This window comes from Strix aluco, chromosome 1, assembly GCF_031877795.1.
Source record: "Strix aluco isolate bStrAlu1 chromosome 1, bStrAlu1.hap1, whole genome shotgun sequence".
Classification (NCBI taxonomy): domain Eukaryota; kingdom Metazoa; phylum Chordata; class Aves; order Strigiformes; family Strigidae; genus Strix; species Strix aluco.
The window spans coordinates 21,971,677-21,999,011 of NC_133931.1; the positions used below are offsets into that span (position 1 = coordinate 21,971,677).

The 27,335-nt window shown below is 34.5% G+C and overlaps 1 protein-coding gene across 28 annotated transcripts in view; it reads right to left on the reverse strand.

Moving 5' to 3' along the window:
* RIMS2 (regulating synaptic membrane exocytosis 2) overlaps positions 1-27,335 on the reverse strand; it is a 500,381-nt gene that overhangs the window by 138,367 nt on the left and 334,679 nt on the right. For 7 of the 28 annotated variants that reach the window (XM_074812995.1, XM_074812927.1, XM_074812744.1 and 4 more), the window contains 7 exons: positions 21,771-21,836; positions 21,096-21,203; positions 17,366-17,431; positions 14,846-14,908; positions 6,074-6,253; positions 4,853-4,962; positions 3,988-4,020 (listed from right to left, as the gene is read on the reverse strand). In XM_074812995.1, coding sequence (XP_074669096.1) covers positions 3,988-4,020; positions 4,853-4,962; positions 6,074-6,253; positions 14,846-14,908; positions 17,366-17,431; positions 21,096-21,203; positions 21,771-21,836 — 626 coding nt within the window. Of the gene's footprint in view, positions 1-3,987; positions 4,021-4,852; positions 4,963-6,073; positions 6,254-7,674; positions 7,747-10,212; positions 10,380-14,845; positions 14,909-17,365; positions 17,432-21,095; positions 21,204-21,770; positions 21,837-27,335 lie in introns of those variants that run through there. The other 21 variants (XM_074814086.1, XM_074813314.1, XM_074813564.1 and 18 more) reach the window with 9 other exon arrangements.

A 27,335-nucleotide genomic window follows, 5' to 3' on the forward strand; every position in this document is an offset into this window, starting at 1 on the left:
TATGTCTTATTTAACAGAGAAATTTTGTTCTGAACAAGACAAAAAAAACCCTTAAAATAAGCAGTGTGTCTTTCTCTCTTTCAATAGTATCTGTGTTTTCCTAGCCATCAGTGTCTCAGTAACTTGCACTCCATACTGCATTAGTTACAACAACAATATAATTGACACTATAGATACTTTCTTTTTAAAGATTTGAGATTGTATCTGAGAGATACAAAAACTGGAGTTAAGGCTGATAGTTATCTCTGATTAAACCTAATCAACCACCCCTGTTAATTCCATTCATAGATAATTTTATTCTGGAATAAAATAACCTGAAGTTAAGAGGGGACAGTGAATGAGCATTAATGTCAGCTTTAACAGCCTCTGAAATAACTTTCATGAGACACAAGATTATTATGAGATCATGTAATTAAAGTCTGCAGATAGAGCATAAATAGAAAGGCAAATCCTCACTGGGCTCTACTATTTGCTAAACTTCTGAGCATTTCAGTTTTATACTTAAAGGTTTTATTACATTTGTTTGGCCTGACATACTTTTCTGGTTTTTATGGTTGGGTGGTTGGCTGGGTTTTTTTTTTTGTAGGGATGAAGAAAGAAAGGGCTATGTTTATTTTTAAGAGGAAAAGGAAAAATCTATATTAGGAAAAAATATTCTCTCTCTGATTAATAATTAACAACAAACTGAAAGGGCTAATACCAAATACTTTCAAGAGCACTTTATGGTGTTCCATTTTAATTAGCAGCAAGCAGTCATTGAGTTCATCCTTCTATCAAGGCGAGTAAGAACAAAGAAATATATCCACATATAAATGAAAAAAATATTGTTAACCCTTAAGAACTATAAATATTCCAGTGTTCAGTTATTGTCTATAGTGCTAATAATACAGAACATTTAAGAGTACATAACCATTTCACTGCTAAAAACAAGTTCAATTTAATACAATTTAATACTATTGTTTGTCTACAAGTGTTCATTAGAAACAAGATATCTCTATCTTTAGCATACTTTAAAAATATACAAGCAAAAGTTCAGCTAAAAAAAAAGTCTTCTGGCATTTCAGTAGTGAAAATCCAATAAAACCTTAAGTAGTTCCAAACTTCTTTTCAGAACTATTTTCCAGTCATCTAACATGAAAATACACTGAACTAACAAAGTCTAAATCAAAACCCAAACTGCATAGAAGCATATGGTATATTCTGGCTAGATAGGATAATGACACGCATTTCAGAGATATCCAGACTTTCTTCTGAACAGGTTAGACTGATATTGGCAGCAATACAGCTGTGGGAAGCTAAGGATTTATCCAAAATGTCATGACTGTAAAAGACTGTAAATGCAACATAGCTAAAGATATTTGTATGTTCTCCCATTGAGTATGTGGGACACTGAGAAAAAGATGTATAGGTCAATACACTACTGCTAGGAAAGGTCCTTTCTAGCTATTCACAGCAAGATCTCTTAAAAACAAACTTCTCTGGCTATTTCATAATTTTGAAATAAATTATTCTGGGGAAACCTAGTTGTTCTGGAGCAAAAACGTGCAACCACATAACACAGTTTACTGAAAAAAAATCTACTCCAAATCAATGTCTTTAATTCAGGTCCTAATCTGAAAAGCAGTTACCCAGAGGGGATTTTTTCCCGTAGATTCCTTCCCTTCCAGTTCTAGTCACAAAGACATAAGCACACCATATTTCACACTATACTGAGTGTTGCACTATAACAAAAATTTCCCCAACTGCAAATTGCTCCCTTATTTCTACTCGAGTCCCTGCATTTCTACTACATTTTAAGAAATGGTATGCAGTTTCAACCCTGTAACAAATACAGATTATTCAAATGTACACAGACTAAATGAGACTACTGTAGGAATTAAAAACAGTTTTTCTCTTTTACAAAACTGAGATGAATTCCAATTCCTTTTTGTCTATAATGTATCTTTCACTAACTCTTTTCTTCAGTATGATTTTAACTTAATCTGATCAACAATAAAATCCTTGATTTCAAAATACAGAAAGGTTAATAACCTTCACAGCATGTTTTCATGCAGTATAAAATCCCCGCACTCATTTAAGTCAAGTATATGCTTCTATAAGAACAGAAAGACTACTCTGTGTCAATAACATTTTCCAGTATGGTCATATAGTCCTCCCAACAACAGACAACTGTTTTGATTATCACCAACAGACAGCTGTTATGATTATCACCAGGGCATATAATAACACATAAAAATCTCCTCAGATGTCTTTAAAGTTTTCAGGTGTAACTACTGCTTTATTTGTTAAACAAATAATAACATAAACCCCTTCTACTATAGTCAGCATTTTTGATTCTACTGAATTTCAGTTTCTGTCACTGGTACTTCATTTGCTTAAAATAACTTTTCGTAAAATTCAATTCTCCGCAGTAAAACTCTGCTATTAATCATAATTACATTCTGTCACTGACAAAAGTTAGACAGTCTGCTGTTCTTGCAGAGCATTCTTCCTTTTAAAGAAAATTATTATTCCCCTTAAAGAAAAGGATTAGGAGATCCTAACAAAGGATAGAAAAAGCGTCGAAGTAGAACTATATTGTTATTAGAATTAATTCATGACAGAAAAGTATATAGAATACTGTGTGAAAGCTGTATCTATGGATTATGTTTTTAACTATAGTGTTTACCAACTTTATACGTGTAAAATTCAACATGAGATGTATCTAGTCACTGTGTCTTGAGTCACTGATGATTCTTTGATTGTATATTAAAACTCCAGCATCTGTGGATTTGGCAATTTTCTATAACCCAGATTTTCCAAAAGACTATGTTAGACAGAGGTACAGGAAAATATTACTCAGTCTTCAAGTAAAAACAGAGTTCCTCAAGTCCCAGCAGTACTTACCAGAGCAAACAATTCTAGCACTCCTATAAAAAATAATTTTATTGTATTTACTATATACAATATCTCTATAGAACCTATGAGGTAAATAAAACTGCTACCCTCTCTAATCAAAGACAGTAAAAATATGCAGTACTTCAAAATTACTGCCCTAAAGAGCTCACAGTCTAAATAGATATACTAAGCAAACAGCAGGGAAGAGTGGTAAAACATGAAAGCATATACAGCAATGACAGCAAACATCATGTGATTATTTCCTGGCATATCTAGACTGTATTTCATATAAGCATTTCACAACACATAAGACAACGAAGAAATGAATATACTAAGGTGATGATCTGAGAAAACAGAGTTTTCTTTTCATGAAGTTTTGCTTCCAAAATGTAAACAAATACTGTAAACATTGTAAATACTAAATTAAAAAGTCTGATGAGACAGATACAGTACTACATATAGACCCTCAGTGGTATAAGCAAGGACTGCAATTGATATCTTGTGGCTTGCTATTAAGCAAATTAAATGGTTTTAATGGTATAAAATATAAGGACATTAATTTTAAGCAAAAGTATTATAACTTTTTGAAAGACCATCATGATTCAATTAACTTTTGTTCCTATATTATTTGAAAATTACCTAGTAATTCAGCAACTGTGTAACTTTATAACATATTTGCAATAAAAACATTGTTCTGAGTAAATTCATGGCTAACTTGAAACATGTCAAATAACCTCAAATGCTTAAATTTAAATATGTGCCTGAAGTGCTAATCCTGAAAAGGTACATACCTATGCAGGTCAACCGATATATTTTTTATTTGCTGCAGTGTAAATCCTTGGTATTTAAAAATAGGTACATGGCTAGTTACTTTTCTAATGATGATCATATTTAGATAATATTATTTATACTGGTTTTTTTTTTCATGTAGAACCCTGTACAATTTATGAGCCACAGGTCTGAGTATAAAAAAGATTAAACAATTATGACAATAATTCTGACTATGTCTGTGCAATCAAGTAACATCAATTGCAGTTGGGTTTATTTTTCCCTATATAGCCTCTCAAAAAGGCTTTCAGGTGAAAAACAAACTCTCCTTTATGTACAGACCTTCATAAGATTCTATCTCCTTGTCTCCATTGTCTAGGGAAAGTAACAAAAACAAAACAAACAAACAAACAAAAAAAAAGGGAACCAAAGCACAGGGGTTAAAACCAACAGAAGTTTTATAAAAGATACAATATACATGTTAAGAAGGATTAAAAGAAAGGAGTGTATATGGCCATTTAGACTGATTTTGCACAGCACATCTAGTTATCAGAAGTAGACAGGTGAAAATGTATTTGCTATCAAAAAATGTGTTTATATACCTCTGTTTCTAAAAATTTTGGAAAATGTCTCCATTGACCAGTGCTTTTATAAGACATTAAAGACAATTACAATACCAGTAAAACATGAACCATGAAATATCTTGCTGACCTTTCCTATTTTAAAGATTGCCTCTCTTCTTGCTCTTCCTGTTTCAAGATGCAGAGGTTTTATATAAGAAATCTGTAACACACTCCATGTGAACCCACAAGCGATCAGCTATGCTCCTAACTCCCAAAAGAGCCAGAGTTTTATCACTAAACAACATACAAAAGATCATTTCCTGTGCCTGTTGAAGTCAATGACAAAACACCTACTGAGTTCAAAAGGAACAGGATCATAATAATAGTTAGTCCATCTTGGTTCGTGTGTATTGCACTGTTGATGATTATTGTACTGCTGGTGATTCATTTCAGTCAAGAGTATTGTAGATATTAAAACATAAGAGAAGAAAATATAGTACAAAATGCAATACTACTATCAAATCCTAATTCTGTACACAAAAACTCAAGAGATTTCAACTGTAATGTCAAAATAAAAATAACAAATGTAATCGACCTTCATGAGCAATTTTGCAACAAAATTAAGGTGAAAACCGTACACTTACTTCTCTCCAACGTCCCCTTTGGTGGGAGCTGTGGTAACTGCCTGCCCCTTCGCCCTACTACTGGAGTACTTGATGGACTTGTCTGAACAGACCCAGTTCGAGGATGTGACCTATGAGACACATATCAAAACAAACCATAGCCATTTAATGACAAACTCATCCTTAAATACCATCAAGAACTAATAACATGACTAAGTAGGCTTTAGATCACTTGGGACCCTTGCAGTCCCATAGTGAAACTATTATCTCTTTTCAGAAAAAGACCTGATTAAAAAGAGGTATCTCTCTGTGAAAAAGAAAAGAGCCAAACTAAGGCTGAACATCCATAAGATGCTTGTTTGCACAGTCAAGTCAGAAAATTTTTTCTGTGTATATTCATGTGCATATGGATATAATACCCACATACACATAAAATTATCCACAAGTCAAATTCAGCGATCTTTACTCAGCTTGTATTTGGTTAAATTACCATTGAGTGGCAATGAGATTACAGGGATTTGTCTAAACAAAGTAATAAACTGAGAAAAGACACTGGTATTTGACTCTTACTGGTGATTTGATGTTACTAACTCTAACTTTCAGAAAACAGAAGAATGTATTCCGCAGTTCTAAAATAAGGAGAGGCTTTACTGTACATCAACTAGACCAAAATGTACTGGTTTTATTGTAGTATGTTTATTTAAGCTAAGAGTAAGGTATAATAATCTTCAAAATGTCAATCAGTAAAGTATAGCACTCAAACAGGAACAATACAGACTATGGCACAGTAAAATGTAGTCAGAGAAAATGGTGGTTAAAATGGTAATTAATAGACAAAGTTAGTACAGACCATTTAAAGAAACTATTTTTTAAAAAAAATAGTTTCATTTGATGTTATGATGGTTGTACCATAAGTGATGTCTGATGAACATAAACAGTTTCTCATACTGTAAGAGAACAATGTGATAGGTATGAGGTGCTTTATGTGGGAAACCATCCAGGATTCCTGATAAATGGGCAATCACAAACAAATGTAGTTAAATACTGTTAGCAAACAATTTGCAATGGCAGCCACACCATTATATCCAGAGTAGAATATAAATAGTGTGTTGGCACTGAAAGGGTTAGTATCTATTGCTACTAGTGATCAGCTAAGGATGAGGCGATACCAATTAGCTACTGGGAAAATAAAATGGTGAGCTGGTGGGGCAGAAGGGGATTAGTCTGATTTGTCTGTTTCACCTCGGTAAGGCAGGTGAAGGAGGGGCAGATCTTCCAGTCATTAATGAAGGCATCGACCTGATGAGGTTTGAGTCAGGACGCTCTGTGGATCGGGAGCGGGAGTTGGTCCGCTCTAGCATAGGACGTTGCTCTGTTGATCTGGATCTTTGATATGGCTGTCTATCTGCTGCTTCACAATTCCTGTAATGTTAGTCAAAAAGCAGCTCAGTTGACCTTTGACTTTTCTATTAATTATAAAATATGCTGCATGATACTGGTTTGGAGCAAACCATTTTTTAATGTACATTTTTGGGGGGGGATAAATCTTCTGAGTTCCCTTCTTGATAACATAGGTTTTTTATACATGTATGATTTGGCTTGCTCCATACTCTTGATAAATGGGCTGAAATGTTTCCAATGTCTCAATAATGACTATCCATGCAATAGTCTGTTTCCTGACAATTTCTGGGTAAAAATATTGTTATTTTCTTAATTAATACATCAACCTTGGAGGAAAAGAACAGCTGACATAATATTGTCTCACTAAAGCTAAGGACTCATTTAATTATGCAGTTTAATCGAGCGTTTTTACTCACATGACTAGATTTTTAAAGACTGCATTAATTTAGAGGTAGTACTCTTATTCCAGATGTTATAATTACCATGTAGCACTTTTAACTATTATTAGATTCAGGATGTCTGTTAAAATATAGGCTAGGCTACAGTGAAGAATTCATACGCAGTGCTCAGACTGTGGTCAGATGAAAAAATATTCTAACACACAGCCTAAAGAACTGCGCCAGAACAACAATGGAAAAAGTTACCATTAGAGATGCAGCAGGGAGAAATTAGACTAAGTAAAGCAGAATTTCTTGATCAAGCAGCCTGGTCTTCTACTATTTTAGGCAATTACTCATGCCATTACTTTCAGAAATTAATCAAGTTTCACCTTTTTCCACAATGTAATTGGTCTGTTTGCAAGGAGTAATATTTGCTAGCAATATCCTAAAATATATAAAATCAAGGTAATTTTAAAAGTAAAATCCATACCCTGGTGTAGCCACTTATTAAATTCACACTCTTCCCAGATCTCCTTGAGTAACTGAACAGCTATAGAATACAAATGGGGAACATGTACCCTTCAAGACTTTTCCTTGAACGAAGTCATGCATTTTAGAATGAAGTCAGTTGAGACAAAGAGTGACTGGATGGTGATTAAGTGTAACAAGAAGCCAAATTTTAATTAGTATCAAAAAAGAGAGACATACCACAGCTTCATTATGAAGAGTCTTATGTTATTAACAGCATTTTATTTCTAAAAACTATACTGAGACAGATTATAGCTGTCTCTGGGGTAGCTAACTGCTGAATGGGTTGATAAAAGATTCTTTGAAACGAGTGTCTCTTCAGGCCTTCCATGAGGTAATACTTGGATTCCTAGAGCATACGAAGGAATTGCCACAGACAGGTTCAGAATAATACCATTCACTATGAACCTACATCTACAAGCTCCTAACAAGCAAACACACCACAGTGAGACACATAATGGTAATTATAAGCTGCGGCACTAAAGATTGGAGGAAAAGTACAATGAGCCTGGCACAAAACCACAACAAAATTACCTCACTTCTTCTTCTATCAGTTCTGTTTCTGAATGGGAAGCTTCATCAGCAAAAACATCCACTGTCTCGCTTCTTTTACATTGTGGATAGACAAAGAAACACAACCTTAGCTTTGATATGAATGTTGCTTAGTTTAGGTAACTGTTTAAGAGAGTTTTCAGTGCTATGGAAGATGAGAAAGGTGTCAGCCATCTGCATGGTGTTTAAAAACAATGACCATGGGCATAAATTCTTAGACTTTGGGAATAAATTCAAAGAAAAAATATTCCTGAATTCAACAAAATTACAAAAGAGACTATGACCAAGGTCCAGACAACCCACCCCTACCTTGTTTACCCACATATTTAAGAAAATTAGTGAGCCCACAGAGACTTTCTTCTTTGGGTCTGTCACACAGAGAGCTAGAACAACCCTTCTCCTGCCAGCGAGTGGGGGACTGCTGGAGCACACAGCGACAGGGGCTGGGCAATATGGTGAGAGGTATCATTCCATTTTCTATTTCTCTCTCCTTTCAACAGCCAGTAGGACATACAGAGGAACAGGTGAGTAGCAATCACATGATTCTCATAAACACCTCATGAGAAGTTAAGCCTCTTTCACTTGTTACTCGTAAGGCCTCATTCTCTTTAGCTGTAGTACAAGAAATATCTTTCAGTATGTTAGGGATCTGATCCATTGCCTGTGTTAAAGGCAGGTGAGGCATTTTTACTATTAGGATTAATACTAATGGGTTAGTGGGAAGGTTTTGTATTCTGCAGAGCATTACAGAGCCACTATAGCTAACCACTACGCTAACAGATAAAGGCCTCAAAAATTGCATATTCAATAGCTGATACAAATATTCAGTTTGCCCCGATCTACAGCTGGCATTTACTTCAAGTGGAAAAACAACCATGAGGTCCCAGAAGTGAAGGGGAACATGGATTGTGGCAGAGAACCTTTTGCTTTTACATGAAGCTTTGGTACCACTGTTTTGTAGACTCCAGGATTTGAAAAGTTGAATCCTGAGGTGAAACTGAGTTCACTCAAGGTACAGGCTACACGCTGCAAACCTCTCAGCACCCACAGCAGCAAATGGAGGGCAGGCACACTGACAGTCTTCCACTTGAAAGTTTCTCTGTGTGGTTTTAGATCACACACATATAAAGAACAATTCAACAGACAGTTTTACTGTCTGTTCTTTGTCCTTACATATTTTTTTTTTGTCCTTTTAACAGTAAACACATGTGTTATATAATCCAGGTCTTCAGAAACAAACTGTCCCTTTTATAGAAAAAATATCACTCCAGTAACCTGCTTGGGCAGTGAAGCTCCTCACCTACCACAGTATACAGCTATACATTAATATCACAATCTGGCCATAAGCGTGGAGGAGCAGTTTTTAAAACACCTCAGTGAATTAAAAACAGAAGTTCATAGCTTTTCAGATAACATTCTTGAGGGCATATCCACCCAAGTTATCTAGATAAAAGCTTCCTCTTTTCTCATTATAATTCGTATCATATGAATTACTGATATTAAAGAGGGAAATAAAATAGTCTAATATTTTAATGTACACTAGAGCTGTTTATCTTTGCTAAGAGACTTTTCATTATAAAAAATACAGTTAATGAAATGACAAATAGTGACCTCCTCCATTTAGTATTGCCTATCATAGCATCCTTCTACCTTTGCTAAGGAAAACATGCGTGGTAGGTGGCCTATTTCCCTGTCAAAGTCTACAAGACTTGTGAGCATGACACTCCCCTACACTGAGGAAAGAGTACAGGAGAAAGTGCTTCTTAACCAAGCACACCTATCACTCTGAAACTGTTTGAGTTCTCTGTAAGCCACCATGTGGAAAGCTCTGTGAGTATTCACAATCTAATTTTATATTCCAAACCCATCAAAAATTATAATTAGAATCCCATACTATTTAGGTACCACTGTAAATTCTAGTAACTACAGTATCTAACCAAAGGTTCTACAACATTTTGATTTAACTACTGATTTATCTGCATTGTTCTATATTCATATTCTGGAAATTTCAAAAGCTAACTCTTTTCCCAATGCAGAAAATAACCATTTCTAATTTTTAATTTTTCAGATTTGTTACTTTTCTTAACAAATAAAAAGGAGATTTTTCAACAAATGAATACATTCATTGATCTAAGCTTATGCATAGAGAAAGCCTTATAAAAGATGAACATTTTTCAACAGTAAGCAATCATAACAGCTTACAATGCAAATAAAAGTTATTTTTTCCCCAAAATAACTGAAAGCAGTTTATTTGAAAGCTCATCTTAAATTCTTTTACTGTGTGCAAGACTAAAAAAGCAAGCTATGAGATCATGCCAATCACAATTTTAGTACTAGGTTGTTCTTGTAACAAAAAACTGAAGAAATAAAAATAGAATTGCTTTAGGATTACAGTAAACTACAGTTCAGCTCCTAGTGCATCATTTTTACTCTAGAAACACTGAGCACAGAACAAAAATACAGTGATACATTTTCTAATTATCAAAATTTCAAACTCCAGCTAATATACAGTGGTAATACCTGTCAGTGTCTGTGGATGGCTGCTGGATTTCAATCCTTGGACATGTTATTCTTCTACTAGCTATAGGAACTTTGCTGTTTAGTCACAGACACAAGATCCTCTGTTAGCATAACATAGATAAGCATGTCTACAAACAACTGAGATTTCTAGTACCAAGCAAACTTAAATTTGAGTCATAAGTATTGTAATGGAAAATGGGAATATGGGAAGGAGCAGTACAGTGCCAAATATATAGATAAACTGGGTATCTATCTCACCATATCACTTATCTATACCTACAAAGAAACTTAATATTTTTTAAAGCTTTTAGGTACTATTGCAAAATAAACAAAAATAGGAAGCAAAGCAACATATTTTTGCTGCAGTAATATTCTATTATGCTTTATATATATGTAGAATATGTATCTATACACATACATGCACCCACTCAGGATCTATTCACATGCACATCACACTGTGGTGTATGTGAAAACTACAGGTATGTCACAGGCATGACTAAACTGTAACATGCCAGTATCTGAACTACTTTTCTACTAGCTAATTCAGCTAAGCAGACAAAGCAGAGAACTCAGCCGCAATCCCAGGCACACTGTGCTCCACACTGCTATGTGCAGACCTTTACAACTACAGAAATTCAGTTGCTTACAGCTTGCTTAGGTATCTATACATGGCATTGCAGTCACTTTGGTGATGCTGTTGTAGACATATCTAATCATGCTAACACATGATGGCATGGTACAATTATAAAAATGCTTAAAAAAAGCACATATAGCTATATCTATAAAGATTTGCTCTCGAAAATATGTTTCATCATCAGTAGATTTACTGAGGAATAGCAAAGCCCTGCTTTAAGTAGGAAATTAGACCAGACAGTTTTCTCAAGATTCTTTCCAACCCGAATTAATTTATGATTCTATGCATGCAGTCAGAGGTTTATGCTAGCTATTACAATCAAATACCAACAAAACCAATAAGTAGTCTCAATCCTGGAACAATTAAGACTGAAATGATGTGCTGAAATATTTCATATCCTCTTTATCTGTAAAATCAGACCCAATTAATTTTGTGTATTTTGGAGGAATAGAAAAGCAACTTGTACATTGAAGGGAAAATAGTAAAAACATGTAAGCAACTTCTTCATAGAAAATCTCAACATTAAACAAAAAGAAGTGGTGAATGCTTTTAAGAAAGAGGCTTCTTAACACTTTATAACTGCATTCAAATGAAAGCAAACACAGCAAATAAGCTAATAATAATACTAATTTCACTTAACTGGTTAACTTTAACTAGTTTAATAATCTGTTTCCAGTATTTTACTCAAAGGTAATTTCTCAAAAAATGAACCTTGCAGGCTACCATTTTTGTACACAGAAGTGAACCAATGAATGCAAGCAGCATATATGTTGCTTTATGTCTTACCAATTTATTTAGCTTGCACTTACTTTATCATATTAACTTTTATTCACATTTTTATTCTGTGCCTACAATATGAAATGTTTGGAGGTATTCCTTTACTACTAACTTAAAAGTGTGAGGACTTAGGCAGATTTTTGCTATAATATAATAAGTATTGTTTTTACATTATTGTTTCTGGTACTTGTAATATACATTTTCATTTATATAGCCAGTTGCCTTTTATAGTACCTTGTATTTTGCCAACTTCTTCCAACTTTCAGCATCTTTAATACAGACCCTCAGTTGACACATATAAAAGAATCACACTGCAGGAACACAAAGCTCTGTCTTCATGAAATGACTCATTGAAGATCATGATACTGATTGCCTGATAGGCCTGATTGCCTGATTTTGAATGCCTGATTGGCATTCAAAAAGCTGGGAACTCAAAATTCTCAAAGCAAGCTGAAATCCTCTCCTGTCCCCATCCCCCTGCTCAATTTTATAACTGAATATACTGCTGCAATTCTTTCCAAGATAGCAATATCAATTTTGATTTAAAAATTATAACTATTCCAAAGCATTTCAACTTTATATTATAATTTTATTACACATTTTTTTCCCATTTCAGAACACCATATTTCACCCACTCAACTTGAATGTTGGATCATAATGTATGAGCAATGACAGGAACATTCAAGGTTTTTTAATGAACGTGTATTTCGTGACTGAAGAGCAAGTGGTATATAAGACAATGCATAGAAAATCCTGAGAGAGAAGCAATGAGAGAAGCATTTCCTAGTAGGGCTTGAATATTCAAATGCAGTTCAGCAGAGCACTTAGACTATAGACTAATTAAGTGAATTAGTTGCAAGCTTACAATTAAGCATGTACCTATATACGCCCTTGTACAGTGTAGTACTAAATGTAAAATTTGAAAAGTACTTGGTTCTTGGTGGGTTTTGTAGGATTTTTTACCTCAGATCTTAAATATATGTGTACATGGCATGCTGCAGTTGGTCCCTTTTTTTTCCAGTAACATTTTAAAGACCAGTAATATGACAGACATTTAATGAGTAAATTATCACAAACAGGGGTTAATATTGCAAATATGTGTTTATCTGTCTTCTTAACTTTTGGCAACAGACCGTAGTTCTGACCTCTCTGAAGTCAACAGGAGTTCTGTCACTTGATGAGGCTAGGATTTCAATCAGATCATTCCAAGATAAGCAGTTATATAAGACTTTATTATCTTTTAAGCTCTTAAATTACGAATGAACAAAATAGCATACTGTTTCTGTTAAAGGCATTCTGTAAATCCACTCATCTTAACAGAATCTGATCCATTTCAGTAGTCTTCATTCTATTAAATATATTCTATGCCTTATGGTCTACCTAAAAGTCATATTGGTTCACAACAAATGTTCTTATCTTTTATTTCTGTTTCCACAGATTTTTTGAGCTAAATTTAAATGGGGACAGTGAGTACTAACAAATAAGTTTCTTTTTCAAGTTACAAATCTGTATATTTCCCCTGATATTTACCTACATTAACATCTATGCAGTACTAAATCTAAGACAAGTAAACCAGAACTATTTAATGTGACTATCAAAAGCAAATACAAAAGCTTTGCTTACACTGAGCACTTTCCAGCCTTCTTCAAATGCTGTTTATTCTCAGTATGCTTGTGCGCTTTCCCAGAAGAACTAATAAGCATGGCCCTTGCCAAAAGCACAAGTGTATACTTCAAACACTTAAAATTGAAGAGCCAACGAACAGTGGCACTCTGGTTCAAAAAGCTAGGCAAAAGAATAAATTCTCAAGTTTCTGTGGCTGAACTAATGCTGAGCCAGAAGACCCTTACAAACCTATCCTCTCTAAAGAGAGAACCTTGCATTAAAGTATTGAAGGATTAATTCTGGGTTTTATCAGATTTTATCAGATTTTTTCAGTTTCAAGTCAACAAAGTCACTTATGTTATCCTTCAGTCACTGAATTCCTTAAACAGAATTCCTGTTTTAATCAACATATACAGGACAAATATGAATCACAATTTTATTTAAATAGCCGTAGGACTGCAGGTGAACTGTGACTAATCCCTTATATATATATATATCTTCTCTTGTCATTATATAGTATCATTTTATATGGTTTGTTATATTCAGCTGAGTACAATCTAATAGGCCTCCAGTGACCTGTTTTAGGTACATGACACTTTCTCCAGGCAGATATATTGACTTGTATCACCACAAAAGAATAAACAGAAGCACAACATTTAAGGTAGGGTCAGTAATTAATTTACTAATAAGTAATTAATTCAATATTCATGCACAATTTACATGTTATGAAGTATCTGTATGCACAAAATTATAGCATTTGAGACACCAATGTATAGCATTATTTTGTATAATTTAACAACAAATATTTTTGAGACACAGTTTTATAACTTCTAGTTCTTATTAACTTTTAGTCTTCATTAAGGAAAAGTTCCCAGTAATTCTGCAGGAGTTTCACTTAAGAACTTCAGGATTTATCAGCATTTTGGACCCACAGCATATGTTTGTTTGTTTTAGTCAGCCAAAATATGCCGCTGGCATAGTCCAGCTCCTACTTACAAGATACAAAAGGGCAGAAAGAAGCCAGCTCTGTGCACATTCACAAAGCAAGTGAGTAAAAATAAAGAAGAAAAATATTGCAAGAGCGAGAACAAAATGCAGGAGAAGCAGTAAAGTCAAAGAACTAATAGCAAGGAAAACTGGTGTGCTCCTTTCATTGGGAGCCAGCTGCAGCTGGGAAGAATTGAAGATTGTAAGGTACACAGCACTTTGCATGGGTTATGGATCAATCACACAGGAAGACAGGTTAGACAGTTAGAACTGGGATTATTTCTAAAAGTAAAAAGTGTTAGATCTCAAAGACACATTCCCCATGAATGTAGGCAGGTATTATCAGTCAAAAAGCCTTTTTTCATTAAAGCAGCCCTGAACAGTGAGAACATGTTTTAAAAATAGTTCAAACATAATTAATGTTCTTTTTCCATTTGTAACTCAGTAAAACAGCTTAATCTTGGAAAAAAGACTAGCACATAAATGTGCCTTAGTCCTGAGTCAAGAAGGAAAGACATCAAGAAAAATATACTTATTAGAAATAACTTTGGTACAATTATAAATTAACTCTTATTATAAAGATTAGAAATACATTTGAGCTATATCTGTAACACTACACTCTTTACTTACCCATAATTTTCAGCTGAACCATTGACTACATGATCTGCCCATGAACTTGCACCATTGTACCACCTTTACAATGCAGTTAAAATAAAGAAATGTTATAAAGAAACATATGTATTAATAATAACACTCTAATTCATATGACATGACCACTTCTCAATAAAATGGGAAGCTTTCCAAATGTTTCCAAATAATTTTGTACATTTCCTATTTTCTCAGGTATGAAGAAAAACATATATTTTTTAATTAAAAAACAAGCAAATTATGTTTAATTTTTCCTGATATAATTCTTAATATATTTCACTTTTATGGTACTGAAATTCATGGCTAAACTGGTGAATAGAATAAAGACTAACTGATCCCTTATCTTCTCTTACACAAAAGCCGTCATGTTTTCAATGGTTATTGAGTTTGTGAAATAATTAAAAAGTAATTGTGAAGATATAACATTAACAAAACTAACATTCTAGGTAGCAATAGTATAAAATACTGCTTTTAACTTCAAATATCTAACTTTTAAAGATTTATTATTTTTTCTATTTGATAGGGTGGTTGGTTTTTACAGTTACTTACAGAAGCAGAAGAAAACTCACTTCACTCAGATCAAACAATGAAAACTAATTAAATTTTATACCTGTATTATTCTTCTGGGCACTGAACATGGGCTACCTAAACATTTGCAGTATCATTTCAGCAAATCAGTTGAAGACAATATAAAATACATGCAGAAATATTTAACCTTAAGTAGAACCATTGAGAAAAGAAATAACAGGACAAAAAAGCTGCTTTCATTTCAGAAAGCAGAGGATAAACTGTTTATGTGCCATTACTTCAGCATATTAAAAGCATACACAAATCATTCAACATTTGGTTAAGGAGTTTCAACTGGATCTCTGGAGTTCCATATTTTCAGGATCTTGCTTGGGTAAAGCCTTGAAACTGCAATACTCCCACTATTCAATGATTTTCACATAGTAGTGAGTGAGAAGGAAGGCAGGGATTTTCAGAAAAGATTGAGGGACAACCATATTATCAACTTGGATATAAATCTTCCTTTGTACTGAAAATCCTAGCCAAAGTCTGCAGGATGAACTGTTTAATAGCCTGAATACACTTATCCAAGGGTTTTCATGAATATGCTCCTGGGAATCACAGAAGTATTTTGTGCATGACTCCCTTTTTTTCCAAACTTACATTTCAGAATCTGAGGTTTCACAATATATTTACAAACTAATTAACCCCAGACCTCCTGGTCATTATGTTGAAGGAAGACAGTATGGAGTACAGTATATGTCAATGTCACTCAGCTGCTCTTGTTTCTTCTGTATCAAATTGGATGGTATGGGGAATGACATTTTTTTTTGCATGGTTTGTAGCCAGATCAATGTCTGGATGAAAGTTACTTCAGTTTAACCTAATTTAGTTTTAGATTAGTTTTAGATTTAGTTCAATCTAAATTAGAATACAGCTGGAGAATGACAGTATATCTTTACACTCTCCCTGATCATCTGTTTCCTTGAAACCGAAACCAGTCTCTCCAGTTAGCCAGTATTTTAAGTATGATTCTTCTGTAAAAGTACTTTATTATAGACACCATAAATATATAAGCATGGTTTTAAAATTGCAGTGCACTTTATTTTTTGTTAAATATGACTGTATTTATTAATAAAAACCAAATAAAAATAAAATTTCTTGCTATTAGAAAATAATTCCTGCTTTACCTGCTCCCATACTGAAGACAAAATTCAGACACTGATTTAAAAATGGACAAAGAAATATAAAAGATCTAATTGTACAAAGGGAGAGGAACACCAGCTTGAATCTTTCTTCAGATTTCCTTCTTTTTGAACTTTGCATAGCTCTTTAAGCATGAAATGCTGTTATCAAATAACTATTTCCAGAGACACTCCAAAAGTTTTCATATTACACATCTGATTTTAGTTATATTATGTTCACTGTGATACACTGTATGCATATCAAAATTTAATAAGAAGAATAGTACTTTCAGTCCTAGCACAGCAAGCACCCAAAATCAATTTGAAGGCATTCAGTTAGTCATTTTTTAAGTCAATACGAGCAGTAATACGTCAAAAGCTGAGGACTTTCTTAAGGGACTCAGGTTATTAAAAGAATGAAATTGAGGATTCTAAATTGTCCTATAATCTTCTCCTAGTGACTGAAAAGTTTAGTCATTAGAAATATGCTGCCATTAAGTGGGGAAAAAACCTTCAGTTGTACCTAGCTCCTCTGTACTATTCAGTTTTCCTCCCACATCTAATGAATAAAATTTTTTTCAGGGTAAGAATTATGCTTAAAAAAATATCCAAAGACAAGTTAATGGAGGGCTAAAAGAAAATGAGGTACTTAAAACTATGGAGATTAGTTCTTCTGTATTTAGAGAAATACTGCATAAAGTGCACTGTAAATTTAAATATCATTAGTCTAGACCAATTAAAAATTTTAGACTACACTTCAAAAAAACTTATTACCCAACTTTATCTATTTTTACTATATAAATTAAAATACCTTTCAGGAGTATAGGTTGTGTCGTCATAATATGAATTAGGCACTCTTCTCTCCTGCCTAGTCCTCCTGAATATGGAATAAACAGCACAGATATTTCAGACATTTTAAAGGGTGCTTCTTTCATGATGTTTTCCCTCAGTGTATTGTTAAGATAGTGATGAACATAGACCATTTATCTATAGTTCAGCAGTATATTATGAACCTATATTTTCATATATATGTAATTTTAAACTTGTACTTTCAAATTATATTCAGAAATAATTAACAAGGTATTAAGAACACTTGATCAATGCACACAGATTACATAAGATTGAAAAGTGACATCAATAGGAAAACAGTATTTGAGCAACTGAGAAATTTCACCAGAAATACGATATAGATGTTAGAAAATTTCTGACTGGTAAAATGGCAGTCAGAAAACAAAATGGAAGCAAAATTTTGTTTTCTTAAGTGAAGCAACAGAAGTTCTGCCTGAAATACTGCACAAAATGTGCACAAACCAACTTTTATTGACTTCCAAACACTAACCTCAAAGACTAAGTGAAATAAATGAAAATAGCACATAGTGTAGTGTTCCGTGACAAAGCTGAGCTCCAAGATAGGTAAGACAAGAAAGAATTTCATACAGTCGGGTTTTCAGCAGATTTTTATTTGGGAGGAACTGCTAATATTTTAATTTTAAAAATAGTTGGGATAAAAATCTTGAGAACATTACTCTGTTATTGAGATCATGTGCATGTCAGCCAATTTAAGATGGGTGACTGTAAAATTATGAACTGGCCTCTATAACCCTATAGGATTGTGAATTGGGAGATAAAATAAAAGCTTGAGTAAAGCTCTACATGTATGTTCAAGCTGAGTAGCTACAGCAGTGTAAGCAGCTGCAGCTGCTGCAGTGTAGCACTGACACCAGCTAGCGCTACCATGCTGACTACCACATTAGTCAAGGAAAATTGGAGCAAGGTACCGAGCAGCAGCATGTTCTTGAGTAAGTCTGCAGTTCAAAGGGCACTGAAGTCACTGAAGGTGCACATGTGCCTATTGTCTTTCTTAGGCATATGCTGAAGTATCTTGTCAATGCCACCTCCATTCTTTTGGGAGGGAAACGGTTGGACTTCTTCAAAAAGGGGAAACTATCACAAAGACAAAATGACAAGTGCCATAGCCTAAGAATGAACTCAGAAATCAAGGTTTCTGATAATGTAAATGAGTCCTAGAACTAATGAACTAAAGACTATCAAATCTGATAAACAGTAACTGAAACAACCTTCATCAGAGAAAAGATGAAAGAGAACCAAGTAGTCACTCTGTGGGGAAAAAAAAGAAAAAACTGCTAGAAGAGACCACAAGAATTAATGGGCTGGCTGTGAATGACTACAAGATAAGCAATGAAAGGAGCCATGAGTAACAAAGAAGGCAAATAATTCTGACTGATGTATCTGTATGACATATTTGCCTGCCCACAGTGGTGGATTCAGTATGACATTCAAAACTCCCTGTCCCAGATGAGACACTCTTTCCTGAATGCTGGACTGTGCAGAACAATGTTTGCTATTTTGATGAACAATGGAAACTGGAAAGTTATTTCACATGCTTAATAAAGTGAAAGTAAAAGACAGGAGGAGAGGTGGTTGCTTGACATCAGCATTACACTCATTAAGCAGATGGAACTAAGAAGACAGGACTAACACCTTGACCTGCAAAAATAATGTAATTTAAAGTAAACATTAAACTGGGAGAAAGTGTAAAGATAAATGAGGAAATATTGTTTAAAAAGTAATTTTTTGTATATTTTTCAAATAAAATAAGAGGAAATTAGTGTTTTTCAATGAATAAGGAGGAACTGGATAAAGATTATGCTTCAAATGGTGCTTAATTACCTAGAGAACTGCTGTCAGAATATAGAAGTGGTTATGAGGTACTCAAGAGTAGTTCATATCTGGTAAGATGGCTCAAGTAACTTGAACACTAACATTACCCACAGGCAGCCTGGATTCAAGAGGACCAGAGAATCCAGGATCAGTTCCTATGCCCAAGGAATCTCAAGATACTGTTTTAACAGTGAGCTAGAGATATTCCACTTCATGTATGATTTTTCTTTCTGACCCCAGAAAGAATTAGCTTTAATACCCTTCTCTTCAATAAACCCCTGGAAAAGATTTACTCCAGCTCACTGCTTAAATCTCAGCTTTTTCATCTTTATGCAGTACTTTTGACGTTTATTTTCATTGATTTTACTATATTTTTGAGAAATTAATTTCTGTTGAAAGAAAGATTAAGATTTGCAAGTGAAGATCCTCAAACTAAGAAATTTGATAATAGCTCCAACTTTCAGCAATATCTGAACAGTCACAGATACAACCAGCAATCTGAAACAGGTTCAAATAAACTAACGCAAATTTGATTATACAACTAAAGCAAAAAAAGAATATATAAAAACTAACTATCGAAATAGCATATGTGTGAGAGCATTTCATCACATATTTTCAGAAAACAAACCAAAAATCCCTCTCCTTATTAAAGGTTCTACATGCAGACTGAACTATATTTCTTTATATTAGGTTTCATGTAAAAGAGCATCATTTCTAAACAAATGTCTAACTGAATGCTAAAGCATAAGCTTTATATATATATATATAATAGACAGAATGTTCATTATACTATAGCTTTGGGTAATTTTTAAAAAGCAATATTTCTTTGGAAGGAATACTTCTATGATACTATAAAAGTTTCAGATTCTATTTTGTTTCTGCATCCAAAAGTAGTTTTACACTTACTAAAAATATGGTTATATATGATCTGAATCCAGAGCAAACCTTAATAAACTTCTCAGAGGAATTCACATCTGGAGGGTAGCCATGAAGTTAATATATCAAGAGTTCTTTAGTTCTTGCTATGGAAAATTTTACATGGCCCTTCTTGTAAAGCAATAGTCATATCACCCATTATATCTGCTTTTTGAGATCTGAAGCCACCACCTCCTTTTTACTGGCTCACTGTTTATCAGGTTTATATCCTTATTTCTATTCACACACAACTATGTAGACTTTTTCTTGTTTTGCAGTTAATTCTGAAAATAGCATAATCACAGTACTACAGTAGCATGTGTTTTACATCTCTTAAAAGCCACTGTATTTCAAGTATAATTATTTCACAGAAGTTATTATGGGCTCCACTTCTGTCTGCCATATACTTCATATATAAATAGGAATTCTGATGTTCGGTAATCACACATGGGTATTGTGAATGTATACAAGTACTCATAAATTACAGAATAAGCACCACACAAGTATCTGTAACATAAGCTTATACTTTAACTTTTCACTCTATTTTTCAGTTAAGCAAAGTATGAGATTTCAGACAGACTCTACTTCTGTGTACTTGGAAGTAGATAGGCTTTTCCTCATTATTTCAAAGAATACTAAGTACTAAAAGCACTTTGGAAAATTCCAGCAAAAATAGGGGTTATACAAAGACAGTTACATATAATATCCATATAACCTAATTTATGAAACTGACTTCTCTAAAGCTATTCAACTTCTCTTGGGATTTACCCATCATCCTGAGTAGTCAGTTTTAGATGCATACATTCTCACAGAGTATTATAAAACATCTTTACTGTATCTGTTTATAAATTAAAACATATATCGCATTCTCAGCTTGGCAACCAAACACAGTACTGTCAATGTGTAAGTGGCAGAGCTAATGATATGCTCCACATCAGTTATACCTCTCAAGATCATAGTAAGCACCCTCAGAATAGGTACGGCACATCTTACGGGAGCGAAGTAATCTGATTGCATCTTCACAAAATAGAGGATACATTGTGTGATCCTGGCTGCCAAAACATAAAGGGTGAACACAATGAAAAGCAACACAAAGGTGAAATGAGGACAAAATAATATGAAAAGCAAGCAATGTCAGCAACAGAACAAAACACTGGAACAAAACTCAGTTGGAACTTTGGTGACTTTTGCAAAATTAGTTTTATCTATTGTAACTTATCTATTTTTATCTATCTAGTTTTATCTACTGTAATGTTCAAGACAGCCATATGTGTATGACATTATGTATATGAAAATCACAGTGTTAGCAAGTATCTGTATTTGTTATTTAAATAATTTTCTTTACTGACTTTTTAAAAGACATTAGCATGATGTAAATATAGCATCATCTTCATGGACCACTAATTATAGACAATTGGCAGTAAAAAAATGTTTAAAAAGTGAAACATATGAAGAATTACCCAGTGATGGTCTACACACTATATTAAGACAGCCAATGCTGATATTAACACTTCTAAGATTTCTACCACTATACACAGACTAATAAAAACAGAAGTGGACATGTAGGTACATAGAAGTACATGCATTATCCACACAGTCACACAGAGAAAAACATATACCTGGCATCTCTGTAATGATGATCTGCAGACTGGGTGTACCGGGAACGAGGTAAAGTAACATAATGACTGAGTAAATGGCAGAAAGAAAAATACAAATATGAGACAATAAGATGGAGAAGGAATGATACACATCACACAACAGAAGACATAAAAATCTGAGAATACGAAAGCTACAAGAACACTGAAATTAATAACAAGATTAGAAATCTGATATACAGTTCTAAAGGTAAAACTATCCAGATGATTCACACATATATTCTAAAAAGCCAGTGGGAGACTGTGGATCAAGAGAATAGATAAAATTTGGGATTGTCTACACTATTTCAGTTAGGAGGAAAAAATGTATAAAACTCTGTCTAAAAGCAATCTCAAGAAGTCAAATAAATGCAAAAGTATAGTCACCACTATAAAAAGCTTCTAACTTAAGTCCCTGATTATGCAATTTAAACTTCACGGTTTGTTACAAGAATAAGGAGCTGTATACAAGTCAGCAGGGCCCAAATTGACATGGTATGCTGAAAATTTGAAGATGAGATCCTAAGACGGACTGACAAATAAGAAAATAATCACAGAGCTACACTGCAGGCTGCAAAAAGTATTAGGGTTCTTAAACTAATGCACAGAACTGAGTACCAAAACCAGTCTACGCACAGCAGCCTGGCAGTCAGCAGGCTGCCAAAAAGCATTAAAGAAGAATTTCGTCATGTTCTTACAATTTGCTTTAGAATATATGTACACCCACAGGGAGAACAATCAAATAAAAATGTAGGAGTCCACCCCACAGCAGCTATGTGTGATGATGGCAAACAACTGCATATCAGCTTATTCTCACCACTACATGGTGACATTCCCAGGCTAAATCCACATGAATATGCCCTTAAATGATTTAGATGCAACCCTGGAACTAACATCACAAAAGTCTTGCTGGTAGATGACATTTTAATGTTAATAATTCACTTTCACTTCCCCTTGTATCTCTCCACTGAATTGTTGACAAGTTTTCTTGATAGTCTTTCAAAAATATGACACCAATAAATATAACATATTCAATCAGTTTCTAAAGCACAAAGCTTTAAACAAAACTAGGACTTCAAGGAGAACATGTGTTGCAGAACATGAATTTCATGGCAACGCACCTACTATTTGCAAGCAGCTTAATTTACTGTCTATAAGAAGGAATACACCAGACTGCTCCCTTCACTTACTTGAATGTGAATGAAATGCCATCAGTTAATGTTCTGCTTAGGATTGGAGTCCTAACGACTTTTCAAATTCCCACTAAACTATTTTAAGTGCCCAATCTCTGGTATCAAGTTTTGTTCTAATCCTTCTAGAAACTCAGAGCTCGTGTTCTTATCAAGTCTTGAGACTTTTGCTTGTGAATATGTCAGGAAGTTCAACCTTTTTTTTTTTTTAATTCAGGAATTCAGAATCAGAGTAAACAGGCATTCACATACAATCACTTAGACAGTTTGATATGTAATAACTTTTAACAAGTTTGAAATATGCTTCCTCATCACCCAAAACTCTGCTTGTCAATATGGAGAAGTGAGTTAAACCTCAGTTTATACTTGACCTAATCCGCTGGTATTACTGGCTACTCATATTTTTCCCTATTCTTTAGAGCCCATGTTATCCATGCTATCTAACTCATAATAGATGATAACTCACTATAAAATGTTCTTACAAGTGCAACATAAAAAAATGAGACTATTATGTCTGAATTGATTAAGAAGAAAAATCAGTTCTATACATGAATTAATACAGTAACTTACTAGAGTACAAGGCATTCATCATAAATCAAGAATATATAACATAATAAATCAAGAATATATAACCCAATGTTTGTGCATAATGTATAACCTAATGTTATACACTATAACCTAATGTTATACATAATGTATAACCTAATGTTTGTGCATAATATATAACCTAAATGTTTGCATTTTCATAATATCTCTAACTATATACCAATAATAATCATAGAGCTATTATTCATGTAAGCATGTGTCTCTGGAAATGGTTTCTGTTCAAGTACAGTAATATTTTCCATAAAATATGTATGGTTAGTAAAAAAAAAACAGAAAGGTGCATGACATATCTGCATGGAAGGGAGAATGATTGACATCACATAGGTCAAAATATGATAATATGAACATTTGGAGGCAGCATATTTTTCTGTGCTTTATGTATTTCAACATGCAGAGCAAAAGGCTTAAATGCTATCTATCTTCTGAGCATCCAGTCAATGCTCCACTACTTGTCTCTTTATTATTAATACTTTATGTATTTAGCTTAAAATCAATTCTTTGGTTTTAATAAATATGTTAACAACATAACACGAAAAATGCCTATGACATACCTAATTCTCACTACCTAAAACAGAAACATATGCAACTTTCATTTGGCTAATAGCCAGTCTAAAACACTTAAAATCGTAATGTAAATAAATCATAATATAGTAAAATCATTAAGCTTTGCATTGGCTAAGAACTTCCAAAATGCTCCAGATCTGCTTGGTAAAATAAACATATCTTTTGAGCTGTTCATGAAAATCATTATATCATATGCACATGTAGATAGGAATGCTCAGAAGACCATGGAGACATGGACAACATTTAGGTATAGCAGATTTTTACAAAGACAAAAGAACTTCAGTATACATTTTCTTTGCCAACCTTCATTTAGACTTCTAGCTTTTTACCACACATTCCTTACTTGCTACATTGTAGTAGTTGATGTCATAAGTATATCAAATGATGGTATGGCAAAATGAAAATATTAGTCGGCATCCTCACAGATTTCTGGAATGTTACATATTCTGTTACATATAGCAGCAGCAATTCATTTCACTTACATTAAAATAATGAAGTTATTTTGAATATATCAGCAGCTGATAAGGCAGCACTATATGTTTTGCAAAATGATCATTAATGTACACACACATGCGTGCGCACACACAGACACACATCCCTACACACAGCCCTGGATCAGGTGAAGATTTCCACTATTCTGACAATAAGATTCCAGACGTATAGGCAAACATGATAATTTTCCTTTTTTAAAATGAACAGAAAACAATGACTTAAAATTTTCTGATATCACTCACCCATTTGTCCTTTTCCTTACACCTTCATGAAAATTCAGTGAACCGTAAGGATAACAAAACATAGATCTGTGATTCAGTGACCAATTAGATTGCCTAATTGGAAGTACTTAGTATCCAGGAACAGGCTTGACAGACCAGAAGCACACTTGAAAGCCCACAAACGCACACAAACATACACAGAGTGCCTCACATGAACCATCTGTAGCATACCTTTCTGTTCTGTGCAAGGGGAGTTTAACCTGGTCTTTACTGCTTGGGATATTTTATCCAATAGTAAAGATGAGGCACTAGAAGATAATCTATTCTTTTCAATTTTCATTCTCTTTGACCATGTCCCACAAAGTTATTAACATTTCAGCTTTCCTATTAGAGTGGGAAGTTGACTCCCAAGTATTTCTGTGGAAAGGATGAAGTACTGGAGTAATATTACATCCTGACAATCTTGTGCTTATTGGAATACCCATAAATAATTCTGAGTGCAAAACAAGACTTTCTGTATCACTGTTAGAACCTGCATGAATCAAACTCAGTTGACACAAGAAACTGCTGTCATCCTAAAACTGTTTATCTATTCTGATAGCCAGCTTTTTCCAGTGTATTATCCGATTGTAATTTAAGTACTACATTGTATCACTGGCATCACAACTATCCTCCATTTTATTAACACTCTTTTAACTTTTTCAATAGAAATAGCAAATTAAGTGTATGACAAGTATGAAATTATTAAGATTGCTAAAAAATAAATATAATTTTTTACTGGCCTGAATTTGCCTTTGACTAAATACTCCCAAACTTTTCAAGTTACAATTCTCTAAAAATTGAGCAAAGTGAAAAAATGGAAATTAGCTTAATCAGACTGCAGAGTAAGGAATAGGTGGTTCTTTCTTTATGTACAAACATCAACAGTTTTTCCAAATATACACCAACTTTATGTACAGACACCAACAGTTTTTCCAGATATACACCAATTGTATATAAATTGTATAGAAATTCCTGCTTATCTCCTGCAATAGATGAAATCCTAAAAATATTCCAACTGATTGCAGTTGACAGTTTGAAGACTTAAACTGTGAAACAACAGCAATTATCAGCAGAGAATTTGTGAACTGACAAATAATCAAGATGACTTTAAATAAGAAAATCAGTATCACATTATCACAGTGCTCCCCATAATGTATTTTAAGTTCTTGCTCCAAAGGACGTAACACTGGGCATAACTGCATTATTTTTAACATGACCATTTTGTATGTGCATTTTATTCTGAGGAATGTATCTATGACCTTTTCTTGCTGTTTGTTTGTTTTTTAATTCATAGAATCATAGAATGGCTTGGATTGGAAGAGACCTTAACGATCACCTAGTTCCAATTCCCCTGCCATGGGCAGGGACACCTTCCACTAGACCAGGTTGCTCAAAGCCCTGTCCAAACTGGCCTTGAACACTGCCAGGGAGGGGGCAGCCACAGCTTCTCTAAGCAACCTGTCTCAGTGTCTCACCATCCTCACAGGAAAGAATTTCTTCCTTATATCTAATCTACCTTCTTTCAGTTTAAAACCATTACCCCTCATCCCATCACTACACTCCCTGATAAAGAGTCCCTCCCCATCTTTCCTGTAGGTCCCCTTTAAGTACTGCAAGGCCGCTATAAGGTCTCCCTGGAGCCTCCTCTTCTCCAGGCTGAATAACCCCAACTTTCTCAGACTGTCCCCATAGGACAGGTGTTCCATCCCTCTGATCAGTTTTGTGGCCTCCTCTGGACTCACTCCATCAGGTCCATGTCCTTCTTATGTTGAGGGCCCCAGAGCTGGACACAGTACTCCAGGTGGGGTCTCACAAGAGCAGAGTAGAGGGGAGAATCACCTCCCTTGACCTGCTGGCCACATTTCTCTTGATGCAGCCGAGGATACAGTTGGCTTTCTGGGCTACAAGCGCACATTGCCTGCTCATGTTCAGCTTTTCATCTACCAGTACCCCTAAGTCCTTCTCCGCAGGGCTGCTGCCAATCCACTCATCACCCAGCCTCTATTTGTGCTTGGGATTGCCCTGACCCATGTGCAGGACCTTGCACTTGGCCTTGTTGAACTTCATGAGGTTTGCATAGGCCCACATCTCAAGCCTGTCAAGGTCCCTCTGGATGGCACATCCCTTCCCTCCAGGGTGTTGACCGCACCACACACCTTGGTGTCAGCAAATTTGTTGAGGGTGCACTCAATCCCACTGTCCATGTTGCCAACAAAGATGTTAAACAGTGCCGGTGCCAATACCAACCCCCAAGGAACGCTACTCGTCACTGCTCTCCACTTGGACATCAAGCTGTTGACCGCAAAACTTTGATTGTGACCATCCAGCCAATTCCTTACCCACCCATCTATCAAATCCATGTCTCTCCAGTTTAGAGACAAGGATGTCATGTGGGTAGTGAGTTTGCTGTGTGCTCTCCTCGCTGCCCTAAGGAC